At 37.6% G+C, this 12,377-nt stretch overlaps 2 protein-coding genes across 6 annotated transcripts in view; one reads left to right on the top strand and one right to left on the bottom strand.

Moving 5' to 3' along the window:
• The first annotated feature begins 617 nt into the window (after positions 1-617).
• On the top strand, positions 618-3,481 carry LOC149588506 (glycine receptor subunit alpha-2-like). 2 transcript variants are annotated; one of them, XM_089862478.1, is made up of 6 exons: positions 618-778; positions 1,314-1,747; positions 1,820-1,902; positions 2,018-2,182; positions 2,251-2,606; positions 2,683-3,481. In XM_089862478.1, exons 2-6 carry the CDS (start codon positions 1,557-1,559, stop codon positions 2,956-2,958), a joined length of 1,071 nt encoding a protein of 356 aa, XP_089718604.1. In that variant the 5' UTR covers positions 618-778; positions 1,314-1,556; the 3' UTR covers positions 2,959-3,481. The 2 variants fall into 2 exon arrangements, with proteins under 2 accessions (XP_089718604.1, XP_089718603.1); XM_089862477.1 differs by lacking the exon at positions 618-778 and having other exon boundaries at positions 1,266-1,747.
• Positions 3,194-12,377, bottom strand: part of AhcyL1 (Adenosylhomocysteinase like 1) — a 59,026-nt gene continuing 49,842 nt past the window's right edge. For 3 of the 4 annotated variants that reach the window (XM_089862461.1, XM_089862460.1, XM_089862459.1), the window contains 13 exons: positions 8,903-9,049; positions 8,314-8,414; positions 7,417-7,488; positions 7,285-7,315; positions 7,096-7,190; positions 6,799-7,022; positions 6,415-6,478; positions 6,245-6,333; positions 6,071-6,141; positions 5,906-6,000; positions 5,289-5,535; positions 5,098-5,218; positions 3,194-5,009 (listed from right to left, as the gene is read on the bottom strand). In XM_089862461.1, coding sequence (XP_089718587.1) covers positions 5,003-5,009; positions 5,098-5,218; positions 5,289-5,535; positions 5,906-6,000; positions 6,071-6,141; positions 6,245-6,333; positions 6,415-6,478; positions 6,799-7,022; positions 7,096-7,190; positions 7,285-7,315; positions 7,417-7,488; positions 8,314-8,414; positions 8,903-9,049 — 1,364 coding nt within the window. In that variant the 3' untranslated portion in view covers positions 3,194-5,002. Of the gene's footprint in view, positions 5,010-5,097; positions 5,219-5,288; positions 5,536-5,905; positions 6,001-6,070; positions 6,142-6,244; positions 6,334-6,414; positions 6,479-6,798; positions 7,023-7,095; positions 7,191-7,284; positions 7,316-7,416; positions 7,489-8,313; positions 8,415-8,902; positions 9,050-11,622; positions 11,735-12,377 lie in introns of all 4 variants that reach the window. The other variant, XM_089862462.1, reaches the window with a different exon arrangement.

A 12,377-nucleotide genomic window follows, 5' to 3' on the forward strand; every position in this document is an offset into this window, starting at 1 on the left:
AAGAGTTGGTTCCGAAAAGATTCTTGAGTTTCTTAGTAAAGTCAATTCTGATCAAAAGGGGAGGAAAACACTTTCTTCAGTTGTAGATCAACACGATATCCTGACGTGAGCGTAATTTAAATCGAGGTTTGTTTAACAGACGAGAGTTTACATAACAAATCAATTGTCACCGCTACTTAGGAAAGTGGGCTGACCTTAAAATACTTTGTGTTTGGTGTACACGGTGAAAATGTCTTCCGTAGTTTCGTTCAAAATTCGGAAGTGTACGAAACAAAACACTGGGAGCGTGGATTTTCCAAGTACCCAATAGAAGCGACATAAAAAAACCTTCGAATCCAGCTAACAGTGGTTACCTATTTTCGTTTATTTGGGTTGTTGTGTTATTAATGGGTTTAGTTAAACCGTATAATCAATACAAAGAGAGGACATAGATATTCCATTTATATCGCCTTACTTTAATAATACCTTAATAACGATTATTCGTAAAAAATAGATGTAATTCTCCCAGCTTCTTCGTTACTGCACCACTCAAATACATGCACGCTACGTATAATTGTTAACTCGGTTTAAAGTTTTCTATAAATTTGTTGTTATAAGTCACTATCATCAGCTCCATCAAAAATGTGTCTTAAATAATTTATGCTTTTGGAGATGAATAAATTCTTTCTTTATAATTCGCGATTAATTTATTCTTTATAATTTAGACTGGGTCCGGATATTTACCATACTCCGGAAGAGTTACGTAACTGCGAAATTCAAAGTGACCCGACCCAAAAAGGTCGTATTACTTACTAAAGGGTTCCATCAGGGATAGATTTAATTTTAGAACTAGGACTCATACACAACCCAGTAATGAGCTGTCCCAGAACTCTTAGTGTGACGTCACCCATGCTATTTGCCCATAGAACCAAAGCGGTACCAAACATGGCCGCCCACTGCCAAACCTAAGCCCGGGACGTTTTATTTAGGCGATGACGTCACAACTGAGATAGCTCTATAGAGCGTACTCTCCCTCCAACACGTAACGAAAAGTTTAAATTATCTTATTGGCTCACTTAAAGTACGTTTTGATGACGTTGCTGACGGGGACGGCGAAAAATAGTAACGCAATTCCTTTTTACCTCTGTCTCTATGACCCGCCCCTTCTTTCATGCCCCTCCGTCTCGGGGAAGGGGATCCGGGACTTTGACGCGCGCCCAGATATTACTCTGTTCTCCATTCCTACTTATAAAATTAAATCTATCCCTGGTTCCATAAATGAGATTTAACGCGTTATGGGCGAAGACTTCTTTTTTTATTATTATATTTCCCAGGAGTGAAAATAGACGATTATCTGTACGTTTCTATTATGGACATCGATCAGATTATGGAAGACAACATGGTAATGGTTCAATAGATTTTCGAAGGACTCTGAGTGTAAAAAGCGCACGCCATGTTCCCACGACCGTTTTCACTTAGGATAAAATGTCAAGGATATTTTCATTTATTTATTCCGGTGAAAATAATTTTAGGAGTACCGTCTACACGCCTACATAGTAGACCAATGGAAAAATCCAATGATAAATTTCTCAATTATCGGTGTGAAAGACCCGGATGCTCCGATTCTATTGCCTCCCAAAATCGCGGAATGTATGTGGAAACCAGACGTTATCTTTCCCAACAGCAAGGACATAAAAACCTTCAAAGCTATGGTACCTAATCGCAGCTACAAATTCATGACGGATGAAACCATATATCGGGTTGAAAGGTTGGTATAACAAATTTACAAGCTACTTAGCTAGCTAGTCAACGTGAAATTACTAACAACTATGAACCGCAGGTACTTGTTCAAAGTCAACTGTCCCATGGATTTTCATCTCTTTCCCTTGGATTCTCAACATTGCACTTTCAAAATTGGACTAAGTAAGCTAGCGGTTATCCAGAAAAACGTTGGCACAATAAAACCAAGCTGCACTCTCTATTTTAAACTGTCTTTCGCGAGTATTGAATAATTTTGAAGTGAAAAAAAAACAAACAGTGCATAATCCGGACAATAAAGTAACTCTACATTGGGTTGGAGAGGAAGGATCGCCTAAAACCATGGTCAATCATTCGGCTTTCAAAATGATTGATAAAGTGGAACCATTGCATTTTATATTTCGTAATCCCAGACCAGTCAAAGAGTTCATGCCGTGGCATACTGGTAGGAAGTGTTGGTACTCTATGATCCCCAATAATAATAAAGAATCACCCGTGGAATTATTTAAACAGGCAATTACACGGAACTTTGGGGGAACTTCAGTTTGTACCGAAGATTAACCGGGAGCGTGGTCAACCTATATTTCCCCAGTACCATCGTGGTATCGCTCTCTTGGTTATCATTTTGGATTGACGTCAGCGCGGCGCCGGCCAGGGTTACCATAGGAGTTACCGCGCTATTAACTATAGTAACTCAAATTGCTCAATCGAGAACCCTTTTACCACCCGTTCACTACATAACCGGACTCGACGTTTGGCTTTTCGCTTGTCTTATTCTAATTTTTGGTTCACTAATTGAATACGGCATCGCTTATAGCTTTCAAACTTGGGCCGTTGACCCGCAACGTTACAAGATTTCGCCAATCGAGGTAGTGCACGGCCATTCTTATCAATGACCTTACCATTTTAACTAAATTAAAAAAAGATAATTCACTTACTTTACAGAAGAATAGTCCACCCGCGGTTAAAGCCTGGAGTCCAATTACAAAGTCGCAAAGTTCTCAAACTTCGGCGAAGAGTCATAAAGATGAAACCACCGCGAACTCGCGCTCACCACCATCATGCCAAAAACCACTAAGCCTTGGCTTCACAAATAAACCTTTCTTTAAACTCGGCGGAAATAATAATCCATTTGACAAAACATCTCGGTGGATTTTCCCCTTTCTTACGCTAATATTTTCCATCGTTTATTGGTCCGTTCTATTTATTTTGGCTGATTAGAATAACCCGACTTACTTTAACCGTAATTTCACCAAACGACCCGAACTGACCCGACATGTTCGCGTACCTTTTTAAGCGGCGTGCCTTGGAAGAGACAAAAGAAAGATGGCGTCATGGAAATCACGTGACTATTGCAAACTCAAACTAAATCGTCCAATAGGAACAAAGCGCATTATTTAAAGCGATTTAGGCCTAAAACTTCAACAAGTGTAAATACAAAAATTACAAAATGGCGCAACATTAATACCTTCTTTTAATTATATCTTTTTTTTTCCATAATTTTTAAACTACTTACAATTTATCTTTTATAATCCTGTACATTGTTTTATCCTATCAGAAGAAAATTTTGACTCTGTATTTTTTTTTTATTTTCTACGCAATTTTTGTTGTCTTTAAAACGGTTCACTTTACAAGTTTTCAATATATATATTTTCTGGTAGGCCTATAATAATAAACCCGTGGGCTTCATTCTCGTTTTGTTTTTGTTTTTTTTTTTGTTTTTTTCAATAAAATTTAAAGGTTACGTTGGTTGGTTTTCGTTTGGTTATTTCGTGGTGTAAATCAAAAACACAATGTTTTTTTATTCATTCCGTTTCTGGACGGACTATGGAGGTCTAAGTAAAATGAGGGAAGAGGCCATTTATTTTTTTATCGTGAATTAAACGCTATGATAATAATTTTAATTGTTTTAAAAAGGCTAGCCTAATTTGAAGGTATATAAACGTTTATTCTTATCCTGGAATGGCACAATGATTAAGATTAATTTAATTTGAAAAAATAAGTAAAATAAAAAAATCTAAATGCGAGAGAAAGTAAAGGGTTTTTAAAAGGGTGGTACTAATATGTTTGGGGAAAAACTTCTCTCTGGTTTTTCGGATAAAAATGCATTTTTTAAACGCAAATTTTAGTTTTTCTTTTTAAATAAAATAATTTTTTTTCCTTCCTCAAATCTTAAAATTCTTTCGTCAATTAGCCTTATTCCTGATCAGCGCCACCTACCCATAGTGGCGACTTTGAGAACTACTGTAATATGCAAGCCAACCAGATGTCGCTAAAATCTGGTGACATCATTTTTGGTAAGACCCAAGAGTGCCCCTCAGTGACGTCACCAGATTTTAGCGACATCTGATTGGCTTTCCAATTACAGTAGTTCTCAAAGTCGCCGCTATGGGTAGGTGGCGCTGATCAGGAATAAGGCTAATTACCTACCTTTAGATTTTTTTAAAAAAAATTTCGTTTTTAATTAATAAGTACCGGTACTTTGAAAAAAATTAAATTGTTCTTTGAATAGTACTACGCATATTCTGGTATTTGTTTATTTGGTTTGGGTTCGTTAATTATTTTCAGGATTTCACTTTTAAGGAAGAAGTTCCTAATCACCGAAGTCAAAGCAAACCTTGACTATAACTAATTAAAAACTATAATTATTATTTATTTATTTAGGTAGGATTCGCAAATTAAAACAAAGGCGTCTACGATCTGAAATGTTTAGGCGGAAAAAAAATCTTAATCTAATTTCGGTCAAAAATTATTAACCAAAATTATTGTATCTAAATATTTATATTATTATTATTTAATTACTATTTAATTAATTATTTATTTATTTATTAAGTTTTATTTATAATAATATAAATTGATCCGAAATACTGGTATATATTTTAATGATCTGACTGAATTTAATTTAACATGATTTTTCACTATTTCTTTTTTTTGAGATTTTACCGTTTACGTTACGTAACTCGAGACACTTTTTTTTAGGCAGATCAATTCATGCAAAATTAATTATTTTCACTGTAATTTATTTAATAATAATATCCGTGTCAATATAATGACGTGCGCGACGTGCTATCCGAATTAATTAATTCATTTATTATTTTCTTGCTTAAAATTTCCTCATATCCTTTCCCCCCCCCCTCTTTTTTTTCCAAACAAAACAAATCAACAAACAAACAAACGTTGTTGTTTTATTTACTTATCTTTATCTTTATCTTTAATCATCACTTAACGTTTTAGCTTGGAAGCCTAGGTTCATCGGCAATCATTTCTAATATCTGAATTACGTAATAACAATTAAGATAATTAAGTTAACTTACTTAATTTCTTTGATGATGAAAGTGGTGTTTTAGAGATCAGTCTTACCTGTAATAATTTGGCTTAAAAGGTCCAGCCTTATTGAGTCCCATATATTTGGCCTGTTCGTCGGAAAGCTCCGTTAAATGAGCGTCGAACGTTGGTAGATGAAGACTCGCTACGTACTCGTCTATCCCATCCCACAATAGTTAATTGTTAATTTTGGTTAATTACTCGCCTTTTGGTATCAATTTACGCACCCATTTTCTTGGGCAGTAAGTAAACGTCGCTCTTGTATCTTCCACCGGGAGCGTTGTAAAGTTCAATCAAGGCGAGAGCTTGGGTAGCGGCTGTGATGGAAACGACGAAAGATGGAATGGAAGAACAGCTAAGGTTCACTAAACGACCCTCGGCTAAAAGAATTATTCGTTTCCCATCGGGCCAAATGATGTGGTCAACTTGCGAACGAACTTTTTCCCATGTCAAATCGGGAGTTCGTAGACTTTGCTATATTAAACCCCGTAATACGATCAATGTAACAATGATCGGGAGGAAGCTGAGAAAAAAGGCCCTTCTAACAGCCTTTGTTACCAGGGCCGGAAATAAGAAAAATTTCTCATAGGACATGTGTCCAGTGACCCCTTCTTTGACTAGAAAAATTTATAGGACATTGTCCACTAGAGTGTGCAAAAAATAGTGTCGAGTGTTCATGGTCAAGCTATCAAAACTATGGGAAAATGTAAATTGGTCAAACTGGCCAGTGACCCCCCCCCCCTTAGTTTTCAAAAATATTAAGGGACATTTTAAAATGTTATTGGACAGTGTCCAGTGTCATGTGCTTATTTCCGGCCCTGTTTGTTATCATCACTATACTAACCACGTCAATTTCGGTGTTTGAATGCCCCATATTACAAATTATGCATCCATTTTTCATTTTGTCCATGTGTTCTCGCGTCAGGACGTTTTTGTTCCCTTTTTAAAACGGAAACGTTTATAATTTTGGTGAAACTATCATAACTAACTATCTAACTAACTAACTAACCGGTAGCAGTGATCAATATATCTATATTTCGAATAACTTCGTTCATTTTCACAACCCTGAATCCATCCATACTGGGAACAAAAAGAAATTGTATAAACTTTCGCGATTCGCAATTCGTACGTAAAAAATGACGCGAAATTCTGTGGTAACTTTTAAGGGTGGTATGGTACTTACCACGCTTGCAAGGCGCATATTGGATCAATTTCAGTAACGTATACGACTGAACCCATTCCTTTAAGAGCGGAACAGCATCCTTTTCCGACCTAATTAAAGAGAGAACTGTCAAGAATTAATACACGTAGTTTTTGTCAAACATTTAACGGAAATAACTTTTGATTATTCACCTCCCCGTAACCACAAACTAAAACTTGTTTTCCGCCGAACATGACGTCAGTCGATCGTTTTAAACTGCGGGAATTCGATTGGTAATTGAAGAGATCGTCAGATAATTAATTAAGATTAAAGTTAAGCTAATTAGCCTTATTCCTTATCAGCGCCACCTACCCATAGCGGCGACTTTGAGAACTACTGTAAGCGGCAAGCCAATCAGATGTCGCTAAAATCTGGTGACGTCACTGACTGGCACTCTCGGGTCTTACCAAAAATGACGTCACCAGATTTTAGCGACATCTGATTGGCTTGCCGCTTACAGTAGTTCTCAAAGTCACCGCTATGGGTAGATGGCGCTGATCAGGAATAAGCTACGCTAATTGAAATGAATGACTTACGCGTCAAGAATAGATTCTCTACAACTATATAGATTGTCAAATTTGGTCTTGGTAACGGAGTCATTTACGTTCATGGCGGGTACCGTTAATTTACCGGCTTTAGAGAGCTGATATAGTCTGTGTACACCCGTCACGCTCTCTTCGACAATACCCTTGATCATTTTAAAGAGGGCGGGATATTTCTTTAACATTAAATGAGTCGCGTCACCGCCATCATCCAATATCTGAAGGGTAATTGTTTATTTTTCTTCTAGCAACCATTTTGAACATTTAACTTAATTAAGATTAAAATTTTACCATGTTAGGCTGCCAGTTATCAGCATGGACACATCTGTCAATACACCACCAGAAATCTTCTTCGGTTTCACCCTTCCAAGAAAAAACTGGTATTCCTTTGGAATTAAATTAAGTATTTAAAGTTAATTCGTTTGTTTTAGAAACGCGAGTAGACTGCCAGCTATATAATTATCATTGAATTTAATGTACCAGATTCTGCAATAGCTGCTGCAACTTCATTCTTAATTGTTAAAAAAAAAGTAGGAAGAGTTAGTTACGAGTGTTAAAATAACTTTAATTAACATAAAATTAAAGTTAGTTTTATTTTAAAATTAAACTAACTTGAGTTGAGTAGATGTTGCAAGCTGCCCATCTGATACTGGCACCCAAAGACGATAATGTTTCGATTAAAACCTGCCTCAAATAGAAAATATTAAAGATTTAATAAAATTCCGGAAGTGAAACCTCATCCAACGATGCCCCCAGCATCTTTCAAAACCCTCATTTCATCGACAAAAGTCGGAAATAAACTTAAACCAAGAAGTGATATCTAGTTTATTAGGGAGAAGTTATAAATTCGCCACATATATAATCTAGCTTTATCTCCAGTTCAAACGTAGCTCCGGAGTTAATCCCCGCCGCCTCTAAATTACAACCAGCATCTCATTGGTTCTTGAAAACTCAAGTCAGCGCGGCGACGCGAATGACGAAAATTACAGTCATATTTTCCGAGTGAGGAGAGGCGAAATAGCCCGGTGCCTCCTTTTACGTCCCCCCTTGTATTTTGAAAGGGGGACTGGGACTATGGCATGCGAATACTTAGGCATCTTTTACCGTCTCCCAAATAAACTAGATATCGCTTCTTGCTTAAACTAACCTATTACCGAAACGTTCTATTCAAATGTTATCCAGCTAAAGCTAAATCATTACGATAGGACCCAACTTTTACATTAAGGGAATTTTGTTGGAAAAGAAACCGCTCTAGATGACCCGGCATTACCAAATTGATGGAGCGTTGAACAATAAAAAGATTTTATCCCCGTGGAAGATTGGAACACGGAAAAAAGAGAAGAAAATAACTTGTAAAAAGCGAGATTTTTTTGGGGAGAAAACGACACAGAGGGGAACCGCTATTAATAACGAAACAGTATAAAGAACAGAAAGTAGATTGAACTAAGGGAAGATAAAAGAACTGTTCCAAGGAAGATAAAAGGGATAGAAATGTTCTACGTCACGCACTGCTGTCTGGGCGTTGATATGTGTACACGCAACTACTTTGGCTCCCTTCAAAGGTTTGTCTTCTTCCGCTCGTTTCCTCAATGCTATGATCCCAGGCATTTCTGATAGAGAAAAGGGCCAATCAGATTAAGAGAAATTGCACCCTAAACACTTGCTTTTATCCGATATTGCCCAACGAGAAGTTTACAATAAAAAGAACCAACCCGTAAATAGGTTAGAGCCCCTTGGAACTCAGTAGCGACCTTTTCGAGTTTACTAACTTCCAAAATGGAGCTTATACGCGTTTGATTTTGGTATAAACATAGATTGTCCAAGAATTTTAGTTCTTATTTGAAATATTACCGAAATATATGTTGTTTGGAAACGTACTTTCAATATAGGGAGCTAACAACTGGCTAAGGGGATGAGATAGTCTGACGTCACGCAGCCCCTCTCTGGTTGGCATTTTTGCGCGTAGAATACCGTTTCCAACCGTTAGGGGGGGATGAAACTCCAGTAAGAGATAGAAGGGTGTGACGTTTCAGGGTCAGAACTGTTAGCTCCCTATTGAACGTGGAATAAATAAATAAATAAACGACTGTGGACTTACCCTGCTCGGCGATTTCAATTTCCCTTCTCCCAAAGGCGGCTTGATTGATATTTTTAACGCAAAAATCGCTGAAACCTTTCGAGTTCTTTTGAACCTTTTCCCGAGGTGAGATTCCTTCATCGTCACTACTCGTGTCCGTATACGATGCTGATGATATTGACATATTTGGCGAATGGCGAGCGAGAGAAAGAGAGAGAAACCGCGAAAAATGACGCAAAAAATCAAAACCAATTCTCTCAAAAACTTTTTAAAAAATTATTTTAAAACTTTGATAAAAATCCCCCAATAAAAGGAGCGTCCGAACATTCCAATACGCAATACGATTCTCTAATAAAAGTCACAGCGGCTCAGCTTTTCCCGATAAAAATAATTAAACAACAGTTGTTTTTGGAGCTCGGACAAAAAAAAAGGATTAATTTTCCCGGAATATACCCGGCCAACTGGGTTAAAACGGATGCCCAGTAAGGATGGTAACCACCCGTCGAGGTCAGTGGTAAGTTGTACGGACGCGACAACAACCCACTTTCCACATCGCGCTAGTATACAGTATACAAAAACACAGTTGAAACGTTGCCTTTTATTGTCCACAAAATGAACTAGAGTCCGAAATGCTTCGGTTGGATGCTAGCGATAGAGAAGAATAATATACCGGTTCAATCACCGGTCGAATTGAAGAGGATGTGAACGTAGAGAGATAGAGAGAGAGAGACTTGACTATGGGTCCGGAATCCAGGGATTATTACACAAGGGACAACAGTGGGAGTTAGGGGGAGTTGGAGCTGACGGGGATTGAGAAATTCACTTTCGTTTCAGAGACTTATTTGCCCGATTTTTTTAACGTAATAAACTATTACCGCATCTTTTTTTCGTTATATCAAAATAAAGTAAACAAGGGATTTTTTTATCGATTTTTTTTTAGTTGTTGAAGGAGTTAGCGAGCGAGCCTAGACCAAGGTTATTCCCGCTTCCTCATTATTTCCGTCTTAATTAAAATATTTAAGACAGCGTTTCGCTATAAAATTGTACAGAGATATAACATCCGTTTTAATATTTAGTCAGTTTTAAAATGGAAAGGAATACTATATAAGAAGCTATTCGAAAAGAATACGTACTATCATAAGTTTATAAGTAATATGTTCCTACCATAAGTTTGACACTATAGTTCCTAATGCTACTGAGAGACTTACAGCTCGAGCTATAGTTCTAGCAGAACGACAAGCGAGGATTGAAGTCCTACACTCGGTTAGATAGTTTTGCAGGACTTCCATCTAGGTCCTATTTAGTCCGCATTACTAAGCCTTTGACAGCGCCAAAACCAGGCGTCGTTCGCTTTACCTCGAATGTATGACCTACCTCAATCACTTTGTGACAAGCTCCAGTTTCTAAGTTATCAGTGATAAACTTATGGGTGGAACATATCTTACGAACTTATGATACTATCTTCTAAATTAGGCGTTTTTTTGATGAAAAGTCACGTTTTTTACGCACAATATTTGTCGTGCCTTCTCATAAGAATTATCTTTAAATGTTAACAGCCGTAATATATATTTCTCGTTCCGTAATTAATTGCGAATCACGAATCTAAAAAGTGAAAACACCTCGTGATTTACGCGCTAGTTCGGAACTCCCGCAATCCCATATGGTATAGCTGACAACATATATAATCCTAATCCCACGAGCTAAGCCTAATTTCCCCTCGTTCCAACAGCGTAAAGCGCCACTTCCTATTCACGTCGATAAAACTAGCTTTCACTTGCCAAATAACATTTACATATTTAACACCAATACCAATCAATGTTTTCCGCTACAATCATTCAGTCCCGAAAGAGGTTGGCCATGCAGGTTGTTCATTTCAACTTAAATAAATACCAAAGCCTAAAGCCGTTCATCGTAGTAAATAAAGGGTACATGTATAACCCGGTTAAGGCCTATAGGTCCATAAACGTTTCACACTGAAATAAGACCACGGTTCTCCCTAGAGAACGTTGATGTAGGGCGTATTAACAAACCAATGGGAACGCGCGGTTTAATGAACTTGTCTACAAGGAAGATTATTTTTAATCAACAAAAATCGATACGAGTTTTTAGGCCTATACACTCGTCCTTCAGTTGAAACAAAGCAAATTCAGAAAACCTTAACAACAAACGCCAGATTGTCACGTGTTTCGTAACGTTACCTCGCTCCATTCTCTAAAATGCCTTCACAAATACCACGATCAATGAACTACCATAAACATTCCCCGTGTCGTTTCTATATTTCCTGGTAAATATTATTACTACGTCAATTATATGATCCCGCCTTTCGCAGAATCGCAGTTGACACGAGCATTATGAAGTAAGAATAATTCGGTTATTACAACAGAGACCGAGGCTTAAAAACTGTATTCCACGTAATAACAAATACACAAAGGTTTATAATTACGTTTATTTTGATACGTGGTTCTACTTCTGCCTCTCTTGCGTCTGTGCATGACCTAATAACCTTTAGAGAGAACACTATACGCTAGGCGTAATGGGGTATTTGATACCGCCGTACGAGGGAGGATTTTTAGGGCGAAACTACGGGAATACTTTTATAAAAGGAAGAGTCAAATTCACGCTTTCCACGAAACTAAAACGCGAAACTAAACGGGGAAAAAGAGAAGCGAGAAGAGAGAGAAAAAGTAGCAAAAGATAGAAGGAGAAGAAGAGTATATAAAATGATATTTAATGATTCTTACAACTGGAGCAAGTTGAAGCTGTACTCGAGCGCCGATTATCCAGGAAGCGGCCAACGGGTAAACTCATGCGACGTCGAGTTCTGTCTTTGAACGCCGGGAAATCCAGTAACCCCTGCCATGAACACCATACAACAACACAAAGACCGTTTCACACATCACAACGTATATACCAGTCACTAATGATTAGGCAAATACTTTAACGTCTTAAAGAATTCGTAACCAGCCTTTTAATCTAACTCGAATTAACTTAATACAAAGGGGGGGATATTAAGAGAAATTTCTCTCGACAGAAGGCGATAGGCGATTTTTCTCCGATATTCCAGCCTCTTACAATCAACCCAACCCGGCGGTGTCCCTGGCCGCCTGAGATTGCTCCCGAAACAATGGAGGGATGATAATGATAATGTACCCTGGAGTACTTGATGGATGAAGTTATTATACTTAATATTATTGGGGCGGATCACCAATATTACCGATTAAATATTAATTAATTAATTAATAAAATTCGAATTAAAAAAATCATCCTGAGGCTGATAAATCCAGGGTACACAGAGTAGGCGTCATCCATGGTGGAACTTTTCTCTCTCTCCATTGTCGGAGGAGATTTGAGCTAAAAATAACCCGTTTCTTCCCCACCACAATCGGGTAAGTAAGGTAAAGAAGATTGAAGAAATAGAGTGAGAGTTGGGAGGGGGTTAGAAATCTGCCTGCCCTTAAGCCTTTTCGTTTTAGCGCCAATAGTTTATTTCAAAAGT

This window comes from Phalangium opilio, unplaced genomic scaffold (assembly GCF_054372755.1).
Source record: "Phalangium opilio isolate 3A_F unplaced genomic scaffold, DU_Popi_V2 ptg000540l_1, whole genome shotgun sequence".
Taxonomy (NCBI): domain Eukaryota; kingdom Metazoa; phylum Arthropoda; class Arachnida; order Opiliones; family Phalangiidae; genus Phalangium; species Phalangium opilio.

What these genes read in the sequence shown, in the direction of transcription:
- LOC149588506 (XM_089862478.1), top strand. Translation starts at nt 1,557, where the DNA reads ATGATAAATTTCTCAATTATCGGTGTGAAAGACCCGGATGCTCCGATT. An exon ending in CACTTTCAAAATTGGACTAA is followed by an intron (nt 1,903 to 2,017) that starts GTAAGCTAGCGG and finishes AAAAACAAACAG; the next exon opens with TGCATAATCCGGACAATAAA. An exon ending in ACAAGATTTCGCCAATCGAG is followed by an intron (nt 2,607 to 2,682) that starts GTAGTGCACGGC and finishes CTTACTTTACAG; the next exon opens with AAGAATAGTCCACCCGCGGT.